The sequence below is a fragment of the Pangasianodon hypophthalmus genome, chromosome 2 (genome assembly GCF_027358585.1).
Source record: "Pangasianodon hypophthalmus isolate fPanHyp1 chromosome 2, fPanHyp1.pri, whole genome shotgun sequence".
In the NCBI taxonomy this organism is placed as follows: Eukaryota; Metazoa; Chordata; class Actinopteri; order Siluriformes; family Pangasiidae; genus Pangasianodon; species Pangasianodon hypophthalmus.
In genome coordinates, this window is record NC_069711.1 from 15,685,381 (window position 1) to 15,709,455 (window position 24,075).

At 37.7% G+C, this 24,075-nt stretch overlaps 2 protein-coding genes across 4 annotated transcripts; both read right to left on the reverse strand.

The window, feature by feature from the left end:
- Positions 1-2,202: 2,202 nt before the first annotated feature.
- LOC113530515 (twinfilin-2) lies at positions 2,203-15,689 on the reverse strand. Of its 3 annotated transcripts, none has more exons than XM_026920619.3 (9): positions 15,370-15,688; positions 11,697-11,875; positions 11,467-11,562; positions 9,776-9,880; positions 9,610-9,624; positions 8,547-8,672; positions 6,091-6,241; positions 5,302-5,423; positions 2,203-3,086 (listed from the first exon to the last, which is right to left on the reverse strand). In XM_026920619.3, the coding sequence occupies exons 1-9, from the start codon at positions 15,464-15,466 to the stop codon at positions 2,919-2,921; spliced, it is 1,059 nt and encodes a 352-aa protein (XP_026776420.1). In that variant the 5' UTR covers positions 15,467-15,688; the 3' UTR covers positions 2,203-2,918. The 3 variants fall into 3 exon arrangements, with proteins under 3 accessions (XP_026776420.1, XP_053083490.1, XP_026776429.1); XM_053227515.1 differs by having other exon boundaries at positions 15,322-15,462; XM_026920628.3 differs by lacking the exon at positions 9,610-9,624 and having other exon boundaries at positions 15,370-15,689.
- A 2,496-nt stretch (positions 15,690-18,185) lies between these two features.
- On the reverse strand, positions 18,186-24,027 carry wdr82 (WD repeat domain 82). Its single transcript, XM_026920652.3, has 9 exons — positions 23,642-24,027; positions 21,925-22,022; positions 21,038-21,104; positions 20,805-20,904; positions 20,590-20,706; positions 20,105-20,260; positions 19,438-19,507; positions 19,179-19,321; positions 18,186-18,408 (listed from the first exon to the last, which is right to left on the reverse strand). Exons 1-9 carry the CDS (start codon positions 23,800-23,802, stop codon positions 18,379-18,381), a joined length of 942 nt encoding a protein of 313 aa, XP_026776453.1. The 5' UTR covers positions 23,803-24,027; the 3' UTR covers positions 18,186-18,378.
- Between the last annotated feature and the right edge of the window lie 48 nt (positions 24,028-24,075).

The following is a 24,075-nucleotide window of genomic DNA, read 5'->3' on the forward strand; positions in this document are numbered from 1 at the left end:
TGAGGTAGATTACAGTAATATAACTAGTGTAAATACTGTGTAAAAGTTTGTTTAGAATGAGGAATTCCTGCTGTACAGAACAGATGCTCTGTTATAAAATGAAAGATTTTTTCTGACTCTTTTTTTACGAAATGTGCAGAAGTGTCTTACTTCCTCTTCATCGCCTTTGACACAGGAACAGTGAGGGAGGAAACTCTGTCTGACCTGCTACCTGCCAGTGAGCTCCACTACAACACCATAGAGAATGATGATGATGATGATGATGATGATGATGACGATGAGGACTACAGTCCTGATCAGCTATATAGATATTGTGTCGCTGTGGAAGATGTGCACTCTAGCAGTGAGCATTTCTGGTGGATGAGGAGGAGGAGAAAGAGGGAGCAGATGGCCGATGAAGAGGACAACGATGAAGAGGCCCCTCCTAGAAGAAAGCAAGGATGATGAGTATGAGGTGTGTGAGCTCACTAATTTGGAGAGGTGCGCATCCTCTTTGTGGAGCTTATCCCCTACTTTGGAGTGCATTCCCACTATAGATGCTTCCTCCAGGAGGGAGCGTTTCTGGGGGATGAGGAGAAGGCAGTATGTGGATTCTGATGAAGAAACTCCAATGTATGAGAACATGCCACATCAGAATAGTGTAGCTGGTGTGCCTTATGTCCTTCTTGTCTTCATCAGGATTTCCAGCATAATTCTAGACCTGGCTGGAATTCTTTCCATTACAATCCTTTCCATTTCCATCCTTTTTCTAGCTATTACTAACTACTAATATAGTGCTAGCTATTAGTAGCTATCATGAGGTAAGCTCCAGCCTTAGGATTGTTAAAAATCTATGGTAAATATTTCAACCCTATGCTCCAGCATTAGTGTTTTTTTTTTTTTTTTTTAATTTGTTGTATTTCACTTCTAGGTTCCAGGATATTATGGAACCTAGCAATAGCATGACATATGCAATATTAGATAAATTACATACTGAATTAGAAGTACAGAAATACTTAATATTTTAAAAAATCCCAAAATTGGCGTTTTTAACAGATATTAAAAAAGTATAGTGCTTAGTAATGTAAATAATACTTAGTCTTAGATTAGGCATCTCCCAAGGCACAAGTTCCCAACCTTGGTCTTGGAATACCCCCAGTCCTGTACATTTTAGTGTTTCCCCTGCTCTAACACACCCACTAGTTGAATCAGGCTCTGCATGACACGATAAACCCATGAATGATGGGTTTATATTAATATATTGCACTCGTTACAAATTACATCACTACCACAGGCTCCAAGCAAATCCAACTAGTGCCAATATATTTGTAAGTTTATAAGTTTGAGATGTCGGTCATATTCATTCCCATTTCAGTGATTGGCAATTGTTTATGTGGTTCCGCGGCTTTGGGAGGTCTAACAGACATCATACGGAAAAGCTGCGCATCCAGAGGCAGGATAAGCCAAGAATTTACCGTCCAATAAACACTGAGAATTTTTTTTGTGCACACTGCATTCACTCCCAGTGAAGCATGCCTCCAGGGGTGGCTCAGAATAATGTGTTAAAAATCCTGGTGTCCAATGACTGTTAATCTTTTGTCCCATTAAAACACTGTGCACTTGAATCTGTAATAAACACCAAGCAATGCACAGGCTTCACTGAGTGTCTATTAGCACTGTGTCTGGGGTTTCAGAGGAGATTTTCATGCAGGCTGCGCTGTCCACCGAAAACAGTTTGAGTTAAATGAACGAATTTTTTGATAGCGTGATATTGCAGTGAGATATTTGATCATTAGAGTCGCTAGATTTTGAATTCTTCTACCATGCCTGATGAATAATATAGATACTTTGGTAAACATTTCATTGCTGCATTTTAATGAAATTTTTGGGGAAGCTGGGATTCCTGTGTAGTCTTAAAGCATTGTAGGACCAGGGTTTGAAAACTGCTTCCAAACGTATAGGCATCTGGTGAAAGTTCATCCCATTATCACATCAATAGTGATGACAGATCTTCCTGGAAATGCAATGAATCATTGTTTTGCACTGAAGATATTCATATACTGTGAGTCAAGTAAGTATCTTACAGGTGTTCATTCTCACACTTATACATCCTCTTCACATCTGCTTCTATTATTACAATATAAGCTCTATTAAATTAATTCACAGATCAGCATATGCCCACCCCCATGCTGTTCTCCATTTTGGAAATGACTGTATTCAATATTCATAAAAATAATTTATTCTGAGTTCTTATTTTCATTAAGAACAGCTATTTTCACAACTTGATATGACAGAAAACAGTGAGAAAGATTTACATTAGTGTCACTGAAGTAAATGCTTATGCATAAACAGTTAGGTTTTCAATCTAATGTTGTAAAGCAAATTAGCGCCAATCCAATCAGTTATAAAACACAGATCTAAAATCACAACTGGAACATCAGTGACCTATAAAGTGTTTCTTACTCATACAAAATTCACATTCTACTGAGGCTAGATCTGCTATGTTTGGTAATGGTAATGTATGGTAGTGTTGTGAAATAAAATCAAGAAACAAATTTAAATATGAACTGTCCACTAGTCCACTTCAATTACTGACACTAACTGAATTTGTGCATGAAACATGACTGTCAAGTTATGTCTCGAATTCTGAATGAATAAAAAGTGTGAGCAGACAATTTATAGGTACAGAATGAATTCCTGAGTTTCCTTTTTTTTTCTTTATGAATGTGTACACAAATTTGAATAAAAGAATGAGTTATTTATGACTTATGAAACCCAAGCTAATAAAGTTTAAAAAAAAAAAAAAGCATCACAATTAATAAGAATAAAAACAACTGGACACCACATTTCAACCTCTTTCATCCTGTCATGCCTTAACAGCAAAATCCTCAGATTCTTGGAGGGCAGAACAGGGACCTGTTTCCCATGTTCTTTCCTCTCTAGCTGTTCACACCATTCTCTCCCACTCCTTTAATCAGCCGTTTATTTCCTCTTTTCCCTGCAGGACCGCGAGGTTTGGCGAATGCCTCCTTGTGAGCATGCTGCTTAGGGTGGATTTCCTCATACAAGTACTGCTCCGTCAACTCATCCCCGCTGTCTATCTCCAACTATACACACACACACACACACACACACACACACACACAAGTACGTTACTACATTTCTGGATGTTTTCTGTTATTGGTTAAAAATGAAGTGTATCTGTTCATTATTATAGAAAATGATTTATATGCATAAGCATTAAAAATTCTAGCATTGAAAAAATACTCACAAAGGAAAAAAACGCCTTGTTTCTAATTTCTGATTAGTAGAATAGCTAAGTGTTCCTGTGGGTAAATGTAAACTCTCATATTAAATTTAATAGAAAATGCTTTTTTGCTTTTGTTAAAAGAGTGAAGTTATTTATTAAGCTATAAATAATACTTTGTATTGTACTTTGCTATTTTTGCTCTACCCATGATATAAAAACAGGAAGACTCTGTTCCCTCTGATGCATCTTTCCTTTTAGATACCAGGAAATATCTCCACAACATTTGAATCAACAAATATCAGATCAGATCATACACAAACACATACACAAATGCATGCACACACAGTGCAGGGTCTACTGAAGAACAGTTTGACTCTATTTTATCAGACTCTTCACAGCATTAGCTGTGCTACTGTAATAAAGACTTGTAGTTACTTTATTATCACTCAGGACTGCTAACTAAAAAGTGTCTCCATCTCGGTGAGTTCGACTTTCCAGATTGTCCCAAGTGAATTGAAATTAATTCAGAGTGGCCACAAAAATTCCTGTATCACTGTGCAGCATGTGCATATCTTTACTGACACCTTAAAACAAGAAAACAAGGAATTACATTCCCCAGGTCTGACAGTATGTGCTTTTATTTTATAAGGGACTTTATGAGGGAGTTATAAGGTAGGGTGATACACTATATGGCCGAAAGTTTGTGGACACCTGGCCATCACATCCATATGTGCTTTTTGAACATCCCATTCCAGATGTAGTCCTCCTTTTGCTGTTACAATAACCTCCACTCTTCTGGGAAGGCTTTCCACTAGATTTTGAAGCGTGGCTGTGGGGATTTGTGCTCATTCAGCCACAAGAGCATTAGTGAGGTCAGACACCAGTGTAGGGCGAAGAGGCCTGGGGTGCAGTCAGAGGTGTTCAGTGGAGTTGAGGTCAGGGCTGTGTGCAGGCCACTCGAGTTCTTCCAGTCCAGGCTTGGCAAACCATGTCTTCATGGAGCTCGCTTTGTGCACACTGTCACGATGGAACAGGTTTGGGCTTGACGCCTTAGTTCTAATAAAGGAAATATTAATGCTACAGCATACAGATACAAGACATCCTATATCATTGTCTGCTTCCAACTTTGTGGCAACAGTCTGGGGAAGACCCACATATGGGTGTGATGGTCAGGCGTCCACATGCTTTAGGCCATATAGTGTATTTAGTCCATGTAAAAACTGAATTTAACTGAAATTTAACTGAATTTAATCTAATTTGATGTTTACGATTACTGGTTTTGCATGAACTTGCATGCACTCTTCACATGGCATCAAATGCATGTCCTGTCTGAATGGTTTACCATAATCTTTTAATTTGTGCTGATTCATTCTCTCACAAAAAGGATGGGAGAATGAGAGATGTTTAATGCAGAAAAAATGATGTTTAATGCAGCAGAAATGTTCAAAAATTAAGCAAATGTATTGTCTTTTCCTTGGTATCTGTGGGCCAAATCAGCAACATATCAGTTATTGGTTTCCAATTTAAAAAAATATCAGCATCAACCACTGAAAAAACATCAGCTGACCATCATGATTACTAATCATAATGTATCTATGCTAACTTGAAGTGTCTGTTACGTTAACATCATTGTGTAACTGTTTTTTATCTAGAATTTTTACTTTCAGGTAAAATTTTATGTAATCTGGTTATTGGTGATTCCTGTTATATGAATTATTGACAACATTATCTACATTATCATAATAGTTATTCTTAATAAGTGTGTAGTAGACTTAAAAATATAAATAGCAGGAAAACACTCGGTCAACACTGGCAGGTTGTGGTTTATGATCATTTCTGTCCTAGTGTACATTTACATCACCACTGTTTCCAGTCACTAGACTCAAGTATGCTAAAACTGCTCTGCTAGTATTTCTAGTCCAAAAGCTTCATTGTTAAATTCAGAGTGAGGTCAAATTTTCAGATTTGAGTTTTAGCTGTACAGTTATCCACATTTTAAAAACAAAAGGCTTGGCCTTTATCTTAAAAAAAAAAAAAATGGTGCATTTGATTGTTGCACAGTGGCCTTGTACCTTTTTGACCACCTCTATATGGTAGTCCCTCTCCACCTGTTCCAGCAGCCGACTCTTACAGCTGGAATACAGCATCCTCTCCTTAACGCTGCAGCGGTAGCCCGGCATCGAGTAGATGAACACTGATGTATGTCCAATAGAGAGGGGTGAAATAAAGGAGAAATAATCATCACGCAGGTATTCATTCTTACTCAGTTTACACACAATTAAGCTCTAGCTAATTCCCCCCCACTAGCTGAGTCTTTAGCTGTGAGGATGAAGCACAATACTGCATTCATATCATGTAGCAGACTTTACAAAGATGGGAAAACCTCTAATTATTTTGACTTGAGTGCATCAACACACACCTATTATAAGTTAAGAATGGCAGTTGTAGTTTTTTAACATATTTACAGTAGCATAAAAACCTACCTTTCTATTTACATGGTAAAATTGGCATGGTAAAATAAATCTGTAAAACACCTAGAGTTTCCTTTATTATGTTTAATCACTATTATTGTCATGGACCAAACCAAAAAAAACAAAAAAAAAAAAGATAGCAATTAAATAAGGAAGGCTAACTCTTTGTGGAACTCATTAACTGGTCACTCTCGGATCCTAATGAACTCTAAATGAGTGCTATATTAAAGACCAGTGAACTTGCAGGGTAAACATGTTAAGCCTATTAATAAAAGATGCCTACGGCAGCTGCAAATTCAAATCCAGATGAAGTTGTGCTGCTTGGTAGCATCACACAGGTATTTGAGGGAAAGTGTATAAGGCAGGTAAATAAAACACACTGATACTGACCAACAGACTCTAGGTAGACTCCTTCGTGTGAGTGCTTATAGAGGAAGAAGTGATAGCGTGGTGTGTCTGTTGGGATCCTGCTACGAAGATCATGTGTCTCTGTGGGCCGAGTGTGCACCAGCTCAATGGTCTCTTTCTCAGTGTCCAACCTCTGACATAGTACACATACACATACACAAAACACCATTACATGAAACGGAAATGTGTTACAGCAGTGATGGTGAAATTTCACAAGGGTTGAGCCAGTGTCAGTGCTGGTGTCCGTGTCAGTGCCTAATCTAGAACCAGTCCACACTTTACCACAGAAGATGAATCAGTACTTGATAAAGAAAAATGGTTCTGTTTCAGCACTTAAATGCTGCTGGTCTGGAAACAAGAACAGATCATTTCATTGCCATAATAACTACTTCACCAACTCAGGTTATTTACATGATCTGCATTTTAATAAGAATCTAATTTATTCATGCATTCAAATAGAATGAATTTGTGCCTTCATCATGGGAAGGTGGTGAGATATAGTCACAACTAACAATTTAGGTAGCTAGACCATAATTAATATTGGAATGATCTTGACCCCTTTTGAACAAAAAGCTTACTTGTAAAACACTTCACAATTGTTATTATGTTTCTGCCATGCATTAGGAGACTGATTAAGTAATTGTATTTCAGAGGTATAGGGCTATGCATAAACACTGAGCTTATAACGAGACACTTAACTCCACTGAATTCTCCCAAATCAATGCAACATATCTCAGAACATCTGTGTAGATCAGTGTATTGTTCAGTATGTGACTAGTGCAGCGGTTCCCAAACTAGTGGTCATGAATCCCACTTGGGGTTGCTTGATTTACAAATAGGTTTGTGAGAGACACTCGTAACCTCCTCTTTTGTTTTATTCAATTATTTTACAAATTAATTACTCTAACTGTGAAGAAGGAGTTTATGTGCTACTATTTTGAAATGTTACTAGGGCTACATTCACAGTTGGCAAAAATGGGCCAAATCCAATTTACTGACCAAATCAGATTTTTTTTATTAGGCTGTTCCCACTATGTTTTCAGTGTGGCCTATATCTGACATCAGCCTGAACAGATCATGTTCCTACACTAACCCACATGCAAAAAGGAGCACTGTGTCACGTGATGCTCACTGTTAAAAGGGAATGTTATTCAGCCACGGCCACTTTCACGTCCTTGGTTTCTTAAAATTTTGCTTTTAAACTTTTAACTTCCCTTTGGCCCTGCAGCCACGTTCTCTTCTGGCTGCATATGGCCATTTCTCTTGAAATTTCTTCAAACACGAAGCAGTTGCAATAAGTGCCATCTAATTTTGCTTGTACAGCAACATCACCCCAAATGTTTATGAGGTTCGTTATCTCACTATCCTCCTTCACTGTTATCCTCCAGCATTCCTTCCTAGTAGTGCAAAATTATGACGAATGTCGAGTGGGATTAACTCAAAAGTGGCATGAATTCCGATCTGCCTATTCAGACAGGGGTCTCATTGCCATGTATCGGATACGTGCTGGATTTCAGTACCACAAATGAATGTGGCCCAACTTGGAATTGAAAATGTCAGATTCAGTGTGTTTTTTGTTGTTCACACAGCTATGCAAGTAACAACTCTGTGTCACACTGGAAGAAAAAGATCGGATTTGGGCCACATTTATTTGCTCTGTGAAGGTAGCCTAGGAGTCGCATTCAAACAAACCAGATTTAAAGTAAGAGTGTATGTGCTATTTTAATATATATTTTTTTCGCTATCCTGACACGGTGCACTAGCACAGGAGTTCAGCAATAAAACAGACTGATTTCTCTGTCCATCTACCTCCTCTAGTTCCTCAACAACATCGAGTGAGTCTATTCAGTGGAACAGAATATATGCTGAAACATATATTGAATATAGATTTACAAACATGACTGTAAAGAATGAGGAGAAACCAAAATGGTTCATTTGTGGCAGAGTTTTGATGCACTGCAAAACAGAGTAGCCAGATGTTTCTTTGCGTGCACTGAAAATGATGTGTCCATTTGCAAGCTCCTCTCTGTATGAGGCTGGATTAAGTGTTCTTGCCTGCATAAAGAAAGGAATAACACACAACAGGCCATCATGGTGTAAGAGGAATAACACACTTTGGGCTGTGCTGCTGTAGGAAAATAATCCACAGTAACTCCACCCTGTATCACACCACCCCAGGGTCATATTTTATTTCCTTATGTTTTGTTCAAACATAAGGATGTTTGGATGTGACAGCAGAAATGATTCAAACACACCTTCTGACTCTTGTTCAGAAAAGCTGTGTGAAGAAATGCAAGCTCACCCTTCATATCCTTTCATATCAAATTCATGTCTATTTGGAGTCATTTGCCCGAATGTTTGGGAACCTCTGGACTAGTGTATGTGAACATAGTTATACAGAAAGTGTGTATTGCTGTGCCTGTGTGTTGCAGTCTCACCAGCTGGATGTAGTTAATGTGTTTCTTAGCGAGTTGCTGTAAAGCGTGTTTAGCCTCTGGCTGTAGCGGAAAGGCCAGACCCTGTAAGGTCTGAGGCTTAGTTTCCACACTCATCTCTGTAATAACCTGCAGAGGAACACACACACACACACACACACACACACAAGCACAAGCACAGCATGGAGGCAGTATGTGAGAATCATTCATCCTCACTGATCTCTAATGACGGCATGACCGCTGAAAGAATGCTGTACTATATGTAGGAACATTCCTGTGTTTATGAATGTATGCATGACTTTTTGCACAGTATTTACACTCAGAGTGCACTTTATTTGCAGGACAGAACAAGGATACCAGACTAATGCATCAGAATTTCAGAAAAGCAAGCATGGCAGCATCAGCAAACCCATGCAAACATTTCACTAGTACAAATGCAGTTGCATCAACAGCTTTGATTAAACCATGGTTTGGTATAAAGTTCCTTTTTGCAAGCTACTAAAATATAATATGTTGTTATTCTTCTTTCGGCTGCTCCCATTAGGGGTCGCCACAGCGGATCATTGGTCCACTTATTTGATTTGGCACAGTTTTTACACTGGATGCCCTTCCTGAAGCCACCCTCCCCAATTTTATCTGGGCTTGGGACCGGCACTGACAGCGCATTGCTGCACGCAGCCTCAGTAGCTTGGGGTTGGTGCCAGGAATCGAACCCAGCGGTGCAGCGGTGAGAGCGCTGTGGCCTAACCACTAGTCTTCCAGGGAAAACTCAAATATAATAATAATGTTTATTTAATTTTAATGTTTATTTAATAATAAATAATATTTTTCTCACTGTGATAATATTAGTCTTTGGCATATCACACATTAAACATATGTAAAAGCTGAAAAGCGATTTCTGCTTATTAATAAGTTGATGGATTGTCCTTCAAATAAAGTGTTTAATGAAAACACATTTAACAGGTGTACATGCCATGCACACACTGCCTTGTCTTTCACACTAGAAAGTGCACAGTGAACTGAACACACACCACTAAAGCCTGGTCAGGACTTTACAGCTACTCACCTGCTTAACTTTGCACTGGAATAATCAAATTAAAAACATTACAATTAAAAATTTCTTATTAGTTAAGTGTAATAAAGTCTAAAGAAATGCCACGAACAAATGCATTGTTATTATTTCAACAAGCTTCAATAATGCTTGGATTAGTTTAAAACTCAAGACTTCTTACCTCCGTGGTTTTGATTCTCTGCAGCTCCTGCTCAGCGAGTGTGAGAGGAGCAGGAGCGGAGATTGATGATACATGACGAAGGTAACCCTGAAGACAAACATCCTCCTAATGGTGATGGAAACACAAACCACACTCATGTCAAAGCCTTATTCAGCTCTGATACTGATGGACCAAATATCATGTTTTTTTCATTTAAACCAGAAAGTTTTAGAATTTTGAAAAATGTAAAAACAAAGCAAAGTAATGTTCAATATCAAGAATAATTAAGATTCTTCACTATTTCTAGGTCACTCTTTAAATGTAAGCAAATTTGTGATATTGACCATGTTCACTCCTTTGTGCTAAGGGTCAGCTTTTCCTTGTCTTATCTCTTCCATTGAAGCACATGTTCAAACAAGACTCAGTGGATATGATCTAACATGGATCATCAGGTTTTACACAAACTTGTGGAGTCTCGAGTGCACGCTGTCATTAAAATAAAAAGGGGACATATCAAATACTAAGAAATTTTAAAATTCAGGAACATATTTCTAAGATTCTACTTTTCACTCAGGTATTTATTGCTGGTAATAATTTGTCATAAAAAAATGTATCAAATTAGCAAAGAATGCAAAAAATGCAAAATTGAAGTATATTCATTAGTGATCTCAGACCCCCACCTCTCTCTGTCTCTCTCTCTTTTTAAAACTTTTTCCACCCTCAATGGTGAAATTACGACATATAAAAATTAAGTGAAAAGCAATCAGAAACATTTTAGGAAATAAATAGGAATACAAAAAAGTTACAGTAACCTGGTTGCATAAGTGTACACACCCTTTTATAATTGGGGATGTGGCTGTGCTCAGAATGAACCAATCAAATTCAGTCTCATGTTCAAAAATAATTATCATACAGCTGTCATCAATGAAATTATTCTGATTAACCCCAAATAAAGTCCAGCTGTTCCTGTACGATTTTCTTCACATCTTCTTAGTTTCATCTGACCGCTGAAGCCATGGTCCACAAAGAGCTTACAAAGCATGTACAGTATCTCACTTGTTGAAAGCTATCGATCAGGAGAGGGGTACAAAAGAATTTCCAAAACATTAGATGTACCATGGAACACTGTAAAGGTCATCATCAATTCCAATTCCAAAAAAGGCGTAATATAAAAAGGTATAATAAAAGAGGCCCAAACCAGTTCCAGCATGACAGTGCCCCTGTGCTCGAAGTGAGCTCCATAAAGACATGGTTTTCCAAGCCTGGAGTGGAAGAACTCGAGTGGCCTGCACAGAGCCCTGACCTCAACCCCACTGAACACCTTTGGGATGAACTGGAACGCTGACTGCACCCCAGGCCTCCTCACCTGACATCAGTGCCTGACATCATTAAATCTCTTGTGGCTGAATGAGCACAAATCCCCACAACCATGTTCCAAAATCTAGTGGAAAGCATTCCCAGAAGAGTGGAGGTTATTATAACATCAAAGGGGGACTAAATCTGGAAGGGGATGTTTAACAAGCACATGTGGACGTGATGGTCAGGTGTCCACATATAGTACCTTTGGCCATAAAAGATCTTGAGAAGCTTAACTTGTGGCCTCAGTATATTAATTTGTGGCCACACCTTATTAAAAATAACCACCCTGTCACCTCAAAGGCTCTGTACACTGTGTGCTCTGTAGAGGTAATAAAATAATGTAGAGGACATACCACCACATTGCCAAAGAGCTCATCTTTTACATGCCCTCCACCAAATTCTTTCTTCACTGTTGCACGAGTGGCAGCATACAGCATCTTCTGTCTGGTCTAAAGTGAGGTACAAACATAATGACAAATACAGTTGAGATCAAAACTGTCTTCACTGAACAGTAGTGTGATATATTCACACATATATCTACATATATGTAAAATATTTTTGGACGTAAATGTATATTACATACTGGAGACTGGTCAGGTGACCAAGAAAGAAAGATCCACTCATATCCCTGTGCATTGTGGGAGTCAAGGCGATACAGGATGTAGCAAGGTTCCTGGGGATCAAGTAGGGGAAGCAGGAAGTGGTCATAATCTTTCTCCCAGGACTGAGATGGCTCACGGTATGCACCCAGAACCAACTGCTCTGAAACAGAAACATAAAAGCTCATATCACACACCTGGTGTAATAAAAACAAATATATATATATATATATATGTATATGTATATGTATATATATATATATATATATATATATATATATATATATATATATATATATATTCCCAGACGTATATATATATATATATATATATATATATATATATATATATATATATATATATATATACTTACAACAGCATTCATACTACCACATTATAGGAAGACATAGGAAAAAACAGCTACATTACAGCCAAAGTAGCATTTAATAAATAGTGTAAAGTGATTTCATAATCTCTCAATTTGTCTCGTTACTGCTTGAATTCAAGATCATTTACGTATGCTTTAGTGGGGCCACATAGTTACAATTATTTTAATATCTCAAATTACTTTTGGTCCCATAAAATAGGGGAATCGTGTATACAATTTACAATCTAAAAGTGTTAGAAGATGCTTTTTGTTTTAAAGCAGCTATACTGTTTTGCCTGAAAGCATCATCAAGCATCAAACTCTGTAAGTTTGCAATATTTTCCATTAGCTAGAATCAGACTTTCTGTCTAGCCAGCGGTATCAATGCTAGTCTAACCTGGCATTAACAAAGAAAACAGGCTAACTTAGTTAAATATAGGTAGTTAATGTTAGCAAATTAGCGAAAATAACCTCAATATGCTTTTTCAAATTAGATGGAGTTCATGCCTTTTAGGGAGGCAAAGAAGAAACCTTGTTTTATATGAGTATTTGCTTACTCCAGCATATTGAAATATGTTACTGATGTAGGGTCGGGGTTCGCATCCTCAAGTTTCACACTAAGGTATGGTGGCTTAGGCAATTTTAAACGCACTCAGATTGCTATAGCTCTAACTACATTGTTTATGAGAAGGTCATGGCCAGTTACCTGCTCATACACAATCGATGACAATATCAATGAACCTGATTGAAATCTAAACTGAAATGATTGGCTCCAAAACTGAGCCCATTCTAATGATGTATAGTGTACAGTCAAGAGACCTTCAAGGAGTAAAGTATGTTTTTCTTCTTGAAAATGTAATTAAGTAAGTGTTCATATATTCAATTTCAGCAATACTCAAATAAATTATAAATATACTATAAATAATACTTAAATACGGTAACAAAGAACAATTACTCATGTATTTTCCATCCTTGGTGTAAAGACCTCATAATGCAAAGCATCTGAAAATTGCGTAGCCTGAATGGGAGAATTTGCACTTGCACTAAAATAACCAGAGATTAAGGACGCTGTCAGAGAGGTGTCATAGCATGTCAATAAGTATTCTTGTCATATGCACACATAGACAGCAGTATGACCTTGGTGGGGGATTTCCTGAATGTCTCTTGCAGCAACTTCTATTCTAAGCCTGCCCACATTCCAATTATCGGTACAGATGCATACTTTCCATCAGTCATTCACTTACCCATGAGCACATGCTGGCACCCACACATTTATAAAGTCATCCACACACCCCTCTCCTACATTAATCATTTAGAATAAGCCTGCTATGTCATAAACACAATGTGCTGAACGATCCTGGCATTCTTTCTGCTTTATGTCACAAGTTAGCAAAGCCCTATACTACGGACGCCAAACAACAGTGTACTCTGTTTCCCATGTCGCAGCCAATCAGACACCAGCTACACATATGACTCAAGAGCTCAGCGAATTGTAAGCGTTGTGACTGTTTTGGTCTAAATCTCCTTCTGAATCACCCTGAAACTATCTGCCACCAAATGGCAGTCCACTAAATGACACACGATGAACGAGTGACAGAAAAACAAGTCCCGGACAACACACACAAAACACAAAAGTCCAACCGTGTACATCTCACACCAACTCTCACACACAGGCACAGTCATGGTGTGTCAAAGGGACATGGAAGAGACGGCGTGTTCCAAATCGTACTTGTCTGAAGGTAGGACAATACAGGCAAGCACATGAGTCTGATAAGACCTCCTGCATTTCAGTGCCTAGTTATCTGATCATTCTGAATAAACTGTCTGACTATCATGGTGTCCAAGCAATATGATAGTGGCCTATGATATATAATCAGTCCAGTAGATGTGCAGGACACAAGCTTGATACCATACAACATATGAGATACACAGAATGACACTCAGTAGAAAAGTCTGACACATGGCATTCAGTTAGAAAGACATTTTATCCTCTTATACTCTACTTGATTGGCACTTCACCTGCATGCAAGCACACACACACACACACACAGAGAGAGAGAGAGAGAGAGAGAGAGTGAGAGAGAGAGAGAGAAAGGTCCTCTGGTGTCAGACATTCGCATTCTTAATTCATGTAATAGGCAATATTACACTCTCTTAAAATTATCCACGTGAATCAGTGGACAAAAATACACAGTTACCACACGTGACTCAAGTAGGATGACCTCAGCCTAATGTAACTATCTCAGAAAGAGGGTCACGTAATTTGATGATAATTTAGGATTTTTTTCTGTATTTCGCATATACACACACACACACACACACACAGGCACAGGCACATCTTGCCATACTCACTCTAATAGGGAATAAATCAGGTTTGGACATGTCAACCTCAGTGTCAACTGTTGTGTCACCTGACCTGACCTTTCACAATCAAAATACACCAATATATGTTTGTCCCTTGCCACATATTACATCATCTCAGGTCCACAAACAATCCAAACAAGTAAACAACAAATGAAAATCATTCAGTCGTGACAGGGAAGAAAATAAAATTCAGTGAGTAAGAAAATACTGCACAAATGCTGTGTTAATTCAACTAATATGGTGTTACTAATTAACTGATTGTATGTCTAATGAACATACATTCAGACAAGTTCTCTACTTTTTCCACATCTCTCACAAGCGTGAAGTTAATAAGGTGGTGGAATTTTTCATTTTGACCTAGTGGAGTTATTTTTAGTGGAGTTATTAAACAAGGTTATATTTGTTCAGGCCTTAATACGAAATAGTGAAACGCTTCTTAACTGCTATCGACTTAGTTAAGTGGTGTGTGTGTGGGAATGTGCCGTGTCATGCTTACTGAAAAGCTGTAACTCAAGAACATGCCACTATAGCATCAGACAGAAACTATATTATACTTGTGTGTAAAATATCTTTAATCTGAAGATACTGTAAAAGAGCATTATACTACACATTTAGCACAGACACACGATGAACAGTTCAATTAAGGACTTCAGGCCTAAATTTGCCATTGTACCAAATTTACCATTTTTAAAAAGTTTCACTTTGTAGATCTCTAAGAGTAAGATTTAGTTTAAATATACATAACATGAAATTGAGTTTTGAAAAAAGAAATTGCTCCAAGGTTTACTTTCAGCTAACTGGTAAGTCTTAGTTAGAGGTTGTAGATGTAAAATTGACTGGTAGCTTAAACCACATTACACCTGGAGATGGTACTTAACTGTTAGGGTTCATGGTAAATATTCTGTCTGAATCCACAGCTCACTCACCGTCTCGGATCAGCACCTGGATGAGACGGCCAGTCCCGTTCCTTGCCCTGGCCAGGAGCTGCCTCAACTCATCTGTTACCACCAGAACCAGAAACATGGCGGGTCAGCACTTCTACCCGCCAAGGAGCTGCGCGTATGGAAGGTGGAAAAAAAAAACTGTCGAATCAGGTGAAGGCCACCTGGAAGATCTTCAGTGGAAGCAAATGTAAGAACAAGAACAAGACTGCTCTCAAGAGACCGGTATGAAGCAAGAGAGTTTCACGTTTGCAGCATGAGAGCAATGTGTGTGACTGAGGGAGAGGGGTCTTGTAACTAGGGCAGGATTGTGTGTACTGGTCAGAAGGAACCTGATCCTGTTGGCCCCAAATTTAGCAGTCACAGGCTCGGTGTGTCTGGCCTTGGGTAACAGATCCAGCAGACTTTACACAGTGAGCAATCAGAGAGGAGGCGCCAAAGAGAGCGCTCACCTGAGATCCACTGAAGGTTCATCTCACACTCTAAACCATGTAACATTCAGCATTACACTGGACTAGAAACATGATAATGCTGCTGAAATGTGACTCATGTATTAAACGGGATTTTAGAATATCTCATCTATTTCAAATACTCATATAGGTTTATCTTCCATCTTTGAGTACAGCAGTTTTTTTTTAATTACTCTGAATTCCCAATGACTTACTGAAATTCTTAACGACAAATCAACCATGAACAACTTGCATGCTATTCTTTATAAATAACATGCGATCGCCAATGGTATCCAAGATTTATTTTATAAGTTGTTTTACTTTCATCAGCATGTTGGTCTGTTTTCATTTTGGTTAACTGTTTACCACCCACAATATCATTTAACTACCTGCTGATAGTAGCGCCAGCGGGATTTAGCCCTTCCATCATCTCAACCTAAAGAGAAATGCAGAGAGAAAGAGAGATGCAGGATCACTTTAATCCTTTAGTCTCTCCAACTCTCTCACATCCTCATCTGTATATGCTAAAGATTTAACCTTCAAGTTAATACCGCTATCAGTGTCATTGTGCTTGTCATCTCGTAGATCACCATTTAGCTGAGTTGAGTAGCTCAGCGCAACTGCGTCATATAGCTGCATTGCGTTCTCGAGTCCAGGGTTTACTCAGTAATATGACATTTAACAACAGTGAAAAATGGTGAGTGAGAAAATAAACTCTTGCGCTTTTGTTTTTAGGAGCTTATCTACTATTAAATGCCTTTGTAACTGCACTGGAATGGTCCACAACCTCTAACTTCTCATAGGAATAACAAAAATACAGCACCAACCAACTTCTTTACACCAGAATCACTAAGCACATAAAAAAATCAGTATAGACATTTAATGTATTTCATGGAAATGTTTTCCTTTAATATATTTTATTAATACAAACAGAAATTCCTGATTTTGTGCATATCCCCCTTCAGAAGGAATCTGAGGTCAGAGCACAGGGTCAGCGTGAAACATCACTGGAGCAGTTCAGATTTAAGGGTCTTGAGATTGTAACTTCTGGTCACCATTTATTGAAAATTTATACTTTGAACAAATTCCCTCACTCCAACAACCATAACTATTTGTGTTCTTGTTCTTAATAGCTAGCTGTAAGGACAGTGCATGAGTGATGATAAAGGAGCCAGCATAGGCAAAACACCAGCTGCCGTATTTTAGTATTTCTACACAGGTATACTAGTAATTCAAAATAACAGCTTACTATAATCTATCAAAAAATGTATAGATGTTTAGCCATTGATTTGTGTCTTAGAACAGGAAGACTGCATACTGAAATTTCCATTAAAAACACATATGGGGCAGTGAACTCTTGGTTTTAAAGGGGTCCCTGGAGGACTAGTGGTTAGGCTCTCACTGCCGCAGGCCGGGTTCAATTCCTGGCCAGGGAACCAACCCCAGCCACTGGGGTTGCACAAGATAAAATTGGGGAGGGTTGTGTCAGGAAAGGAATCCGGTGTAAAAACTGCGCCAAATCAAATATGCGGATGATGATCTGCTGTGGCAAGCCCTAACAGGAGCAGCCAGAAGAACAACAACAATAATAACTCTTGGTTTTGAAGGTCAAGTCAATAAGAGAAGGCCAGCAGGACAGGGACATTATCATCTCCATCATGGGTTCAAACTCACACAACACAATTTTGATTCTTAAGGCAATGATTCGATATTCAACAAACCACCTAATCTACTATGATTCGATTTAGTAGCCTGACTGAACTTTGTTCAGAATCCAGGGTAGGCCCACCGTTAATTCGCAAATTATGATGTAGAGGAGGACTATTTTAACTATCAGTTATGAGCAAATCACTTTGCTGGCCTATTTAAACATTAGAATTTATTTATTTATTTATTTATACATACACATACCAGTTGTCTTTCTTTTTGATAATCAATTTAGACTCGATTATAACTGACTTACGATTTTTGCCTTGCCTAAATTCAATCATTACCTTGATCCAAATCATCTGATGGTTTCACTCCTAGTTAATAATAGTCATTTCTCTTGATCAAGACTTGGTAAAGAAAAGTGACACTAATCCTTATAACTCATTTATTCAATTAATTTTTAGCTGTTGCTGATTCTGGTATAGAATATACTTTTCAAAACCAACATTCTGATCATTTTCACCATTAAACTAGATAAATATTTATTGAGCACATGTCCCACAGACAGTTCTTCAGACTGCATGAACTACATATTCAGGTGGCACTCATTTCTGACATAAATCAAAATGCTAAACTAACTCAAGACCTTTTCTGAGGGCAAACAAGAGCATCATAAATGAACGCACATCACAGAAAAACCACTTTACAAAAGAACATGATTTAATGATACAGGTATAAAATGAAAAAGAAATTAGAACATGGCCTCATGGTCAGCCTATTTACAGTCCACAAAAAGCAGTCCCAGAGATCCAGAGGCAATGTAAACGCTGCCATCTGCTGGATCACAACAACCCGTCAAATTCAAATTCAAATTCTTGTTTAATGCACAGCTTCATCAGTCATCGATTGTTGGTAGCCAGAATGCCTGTGGAGGTGGGGAAGTGGAAGCAAGTCAAACGCTTTGTTCAACACACAACGTATCTATTTTAAGTAGGTAAGTTACTGATCCTGGAGCAAGGTTCCTATATTAAAATAAATGAATTCAAGAAACAAAACACTAAAGTACAACAATGGAAATTGCATCAAATATTGAAATGAGATGTTGAAACACAGTAATTTAAACTGACTGGAGTGGTTAGGGGGAAAATGGCATATTTCAGTTTTCATAGGGCATTAAGCCTAATATTCACTATTAATGCAACATTAATAGCAACAGGAAAGGGTGTCCTTTATATGGCTGAATTCTAAAATAATTTTAAAGCGAATAATGGGTATTTATGACAGATACTGGTAATGAGTAACCCTTAAATGGGAAGAATACTCATCTTTTAGCTCAGGGCAAAATGTCTTTTTCAATGTTACACTGTGAGTGGATTATCCATTTGTTTACAGAACAAACAAGCTATCTGTAGTTCCATAGTCATTAAACTTTTGACTTATTATTATTATTATTATTATTACAACTATAATAATAATAATAATAATAATAATAATAATAATCAAACATTAAGACAACCCATTAAAATTATGTAAACCACTAAATCTGAAGTTCATGAAATCTTTCTTTGGTAAACACTAGTTCTCATACCTGCATGTTCACTTTTTCCTGATGAAGTGAACATTAAGTATAAATTAAGGACATCAGAAAGACACCTAATTCAAGTTGTGATCTAGTACACTAGAGCAGCATCTCACCATGTTAGAACAGGCGCTGGCAAAGGTCATGAATTTTGGGTTAAACTGCAGGCAGGTGACAGGCCCTGTGTGCTTCCCATCCAACACTGCTACTTTCATTCCACTCTCAGCATTCCATACATGGATTTTCCCATCCTCCGAACCTAGACAACAAACCATTTAAACCACAGCCTTCATGTATTTCTCCAAACTGGGTAAGTGCTGAGATGTCCTTGACTTCGTGAATACTACAAACAGTAAAAGTTTGGTTTGGACTTACCTATCATGACAAACTGAGAGTCTGGGGTGAAGGAGGCTTCCAGAACCACACCTTTACTGTTGTTGTAGCCCTGCAGAGCAGAACAGTACAACGCAGTCTGACTAAAATACTTAAAAGGACTAAAAGACTTAAAGGTAATAGAACTCCAAAATGTTTCATAAAAATATGAAAAGGTATTTGTGTATATAACAACAAATATATTTAAAGTAATTTGGATGAGAGATCCAGTCATTTTCCACATTAATTCCAGACTCAAAAATGAGTTATGTATTTCTGATAATCTCCCACGTTTGTGAAAGTGCTAGCTTACATCTTAATTAATTAATCAAGCTTTTTTTTGTTTAAATGTTATGAACTGAAAAATGCACCATAAGCATAGTCTACAGTTTATAGCTTGTGTTTGTGATGGTAAGCATTAACAGAAGCAATGATTCACAATTAAGTGCAATTAAGCCAACTACATAAATAATTTTTATGCATTTGAAGGTATAAATATTTATTTATTTATTTCTTCTGCTGCAAAGATCAGAAACATTTACTTAACTAATCAGCATAAATTTATACGCACTCCAAATTGTGGAGCAACCACTGATTGCTTTTCCTGTTTTCCTCATTGGAAGGGATTGCCTTCAGTGAATCCATAAACATATCATCACTGCAATCTCACCGCAAATGAATGTAGCACAGCCCCTTTGAAAGCGTCGAGCAGCCTGAGTGTTCCACCGTTGCTGGAGATCAGGATGAGTTTGCCATCGTTGCTGAACTTGAGGCCGGTCCACTCACATGAACGCTCATACTGCAGCTTAAATGTAGCAAACGGGCCCTAAAAGAGGACATTGAGACTATGAAACTGTCTTAAAGAGCAGAACGGAACTGCACAGAACTAACTGTTACACAAATTCCTAAAAGCTACAACCAAACATCTGAGAACATGGAGCTGATGGCCCCAGCACTGAGTTTATGTTTAAATAAATGTAAGAGTGGATATTTAATAACTCTTCACATGGCTAAATATATAACTGAACATGCCTGTCCTTGTGTGTAATTACATTTTCCATTGGCAAATAGGTTATCTAAAAAGTTACGCACTATAAACATCTAACATGGCTTGTCAAAATTCCAGAAAGTGGATTTTACGCTAGTCTCTCTTACTTTGTCAAATGAGCGCAAGTCGTAGAGTTTGACCATCTCTGAATTGACTCCTGCAGCAAATATAAGACCCTCAGGATCAAACGAACACACTGGCTTCCCCTGCAGATGCATTAGACCCTGTGACAAGAGAGGATTCAGATCAAGCTCCAGACTGATATGAAGCCTAAACAGAAAATCTGACAACAGCAAAAGCAAACAGCCAGCATATTGCTTACCTGACAATTGGGAGAGCGAAGATCCCATAGCCGGATTGTTTTATCCAAGGAGCCAGAGATGAATGTGTCATCAACAGGAGACATGGACAGAGCAACAACCCTGGTTAATTTGAGACAAAAGCCATAAAATCAGCAAGCATGAAAACAAATATAACGCAGAAAACTAGGATGTCAGTCCAAATGTAGATAGTTCACAATAACTGCTGCATAAGCAACATATGACGAGTCCTTACCTCTTGTTGTGCCCAGGAAAATAACGAATGTACTTATTGTCATGAAGAGACAAGTACCGTATAGTATCTGTAATAACACAGCAAAAGTGAAGAGGGTCAGAACTAGAAAATTTACTCCCGACACAGCTGCCAATCGTGCGAAAGCCCATAAAAGATACAGAGACTTTTATACTGCTATAAATATTTATATATTTTGACAGCATTTATCATTTTATCATTATCAGGTCACACCAAGCAATATTACTAGTTATGGAACTTAATTAAAAACAAATCAAAATAACTACTATGAGCACTTCTGTTGGTGCAGATGTCCAGGTAAGGGTCCGAGACGAGCGAGCACCACCCTGGGCAAGGCAGTAGTCTGTACAGTTAGCTCCTTGAAAGGGCAGAATCACAGACCCTCAAACTGTACAAACAACTACCTCAAGCCAGAGTGGGCACAGCCAGGCATCCCTGAATGAAAAATGAGCATTGTGATAATATAATATCGATAATATAATATCGTTATTGTGATAAATTATATCACACTTTTCAGCATCATTGTTATTCATAGTAATTCTAAAACACTGAATAACACCAGATATTACTCAGAGTAACAATCACCTGATTGAACATTAAACATTTTTCTCATTTTTAATACAAGAAATCAGTGGGTTTATACATATTCATATTCACATTGTGAGGTCTGTGTCTTCCAATTTTAATGCAAGCTAAAAATAAATCTCTCAACACAGATTGTGTAGCATAGAAACCTTTTTTTTTTTTTTTTTTTTTTTTTTAAAGTATAACTGCATTTTTATCACATTGCCCATTATTATAAGTCAGATTATAATACCACAGCTACAAAGTCCACTGGAATGTATTTGGCTTTAATGAAATAAGCTTACCATCAATCTTGTTGGAGCTGTAGACGACTGTATTGGCGGCGTGTGTGTATCTGATGAGGTCCACGCCATACTTTTTACTGTAGAGAGTTCGCTTGGGTCTGTGTTACAACAAAAGAAGGTGGGGAAAGCAAAGAAGGTTTAATTGCACAGACTTGCCTAGTCCATAGTGGCCTTTACACAGATAAAATACATTGTGAATATTATGTTTTTATGATAACTGCAAAATGTTCACTTTCTAGTAGAGTCTGCTTCACTAATAAGAACCTGTAAATTGGTAAATAACTAAGTAAGAAAAGCTTAAGGACTGTTAAAATGTATAATGTTAGTACAATGATGATATTTTGACCTTAGGTAGTTACACACATTTATATTTGCTTATATACTGTATTTCTATCATTCTTTTTCCTGTTTTCAACTTTTTTGTAACTTGGTCTCTGTTGCATTTAAGGGATGACGCTACAGGCAGAAACAACGATTTGTCAATTTTGCAGATTTTCAGATAAACTGCATGTATAACATGTCTACTCTTAAACTGCAGTAATATAACCGCCAAATCTCAGCAGTAATGTATATTTCACTGGTTTTGTCCACTTACAACCACTGCATAAACCTGAATCATAGAAGAAGGTGGAAGTTCTGCCCACTTGGAAAATCACATCATGTCTTATATCACTGAAAAACCTGTTTCCTGCTAAACATCAACTTGCGTGTCATTAAGACAGACACCCCCCACACTAATTTTATTTATATTTTTATATATAAATAATATTTCCTTTAGAAAACACATGTACTAGTACAATATTTTTTTTTATATATACACTAGCATATACTAAAAATTTTCTTCTATATACTAGTATAAAAATTCAGTTTCTCTGTTCATTCTCAGAGATTTTTTTTTACTTAAAAACATAGTATTTAAAAAAAAAATAAACAATTTTTTTTATAACAATACATGTTATTGTCTTGATTAAATGATAAATATGTCAATGTCCAAATTCTGTAAAAGTCTTTCTCTGAAGTGTGTCTTCACAGTAAAATGAACCTTGAATAAATTTAATCATAACATCAGCAAAAGACTTGATTTTTGGATTTATAAAGTATGCAAATGTACACATATTTGACTTAATGAAGCCTCATTTGCTTAAATAAATTGCACAGTCCTGGAAAAAGACTGATTGTGAAATCTACAGATTAAAAAATGACCCTATTCACCTGTAGCTCCTTGTCTTAAATAAATAAATTTTAAAATGTGGTATTTAAATTCACTGAGAAATAACTGCAAGCAAAAAAACAAAACAAACAAACAAACAAAAAAACCCTAATTGTGTTTCTATTACAGGCCATTAACGCATATTCAACCTCGGGAATGAAGTCGATATTAATCGCAGACGCTACTGTAAAGGACCAGTTTTCCAAACGAGGCGCCTTATGAGCCCCTGTCTGCTGACTATTAGCTCTGATTATTAACAATTTAACTGGCAATGTTATTAAAAATAATAAAACCCCTATCAAAGGCGACAGTCTTTTGCACAGAAACCAGATTAAACTGAACCTACAATATATTGTTATCGCTTTTTCTCCCTACCCCTCGCCTGCTAGCTGTAGGTTAGCTATGAGCTAGCGGGGGCGGGTAGTGAGAACTACTCGAGCCCGAGGCTTTTCATACAGCCAGGCCTCAAAGCTGCTCATAATTAATAACAAAACGCTGTTCACTCACTTCCCCTCCTGGCAGTCATATAAGACGATAGAGTCGTCGTCGCTACTCGATATCACCGTCTCGCCATTTGAACTGAAGTCAAAGCAGTTGATTTTGTCCGAATTCTCTCGGAAAACCTTCGCGACCCTGAAACTCCGCAGCACATTGTCTGTTAGCTTCATGATGCCGCGCTCGCTTTATGCCTGGCCAGGCGCAGGCTTTCCTCTCACCACCAACGCCAACAGACCAGCGCCTGTTTGGGATTTATTTACAACTACTGCCCGGTTACGTTCTGGAGAAAATAAAGCGCCCTAACCTATATATTTCATAATCTAAATAAAAGCCCGCCGTACAAGCCTGTGAACTCGGTACCGGAAGTGGTCTGAGCGTGAGGTAGGTGGCAAGGCGCATACTACAGTACTACACAGTGCGTGAGAATGTCTTTAGTATGCAGT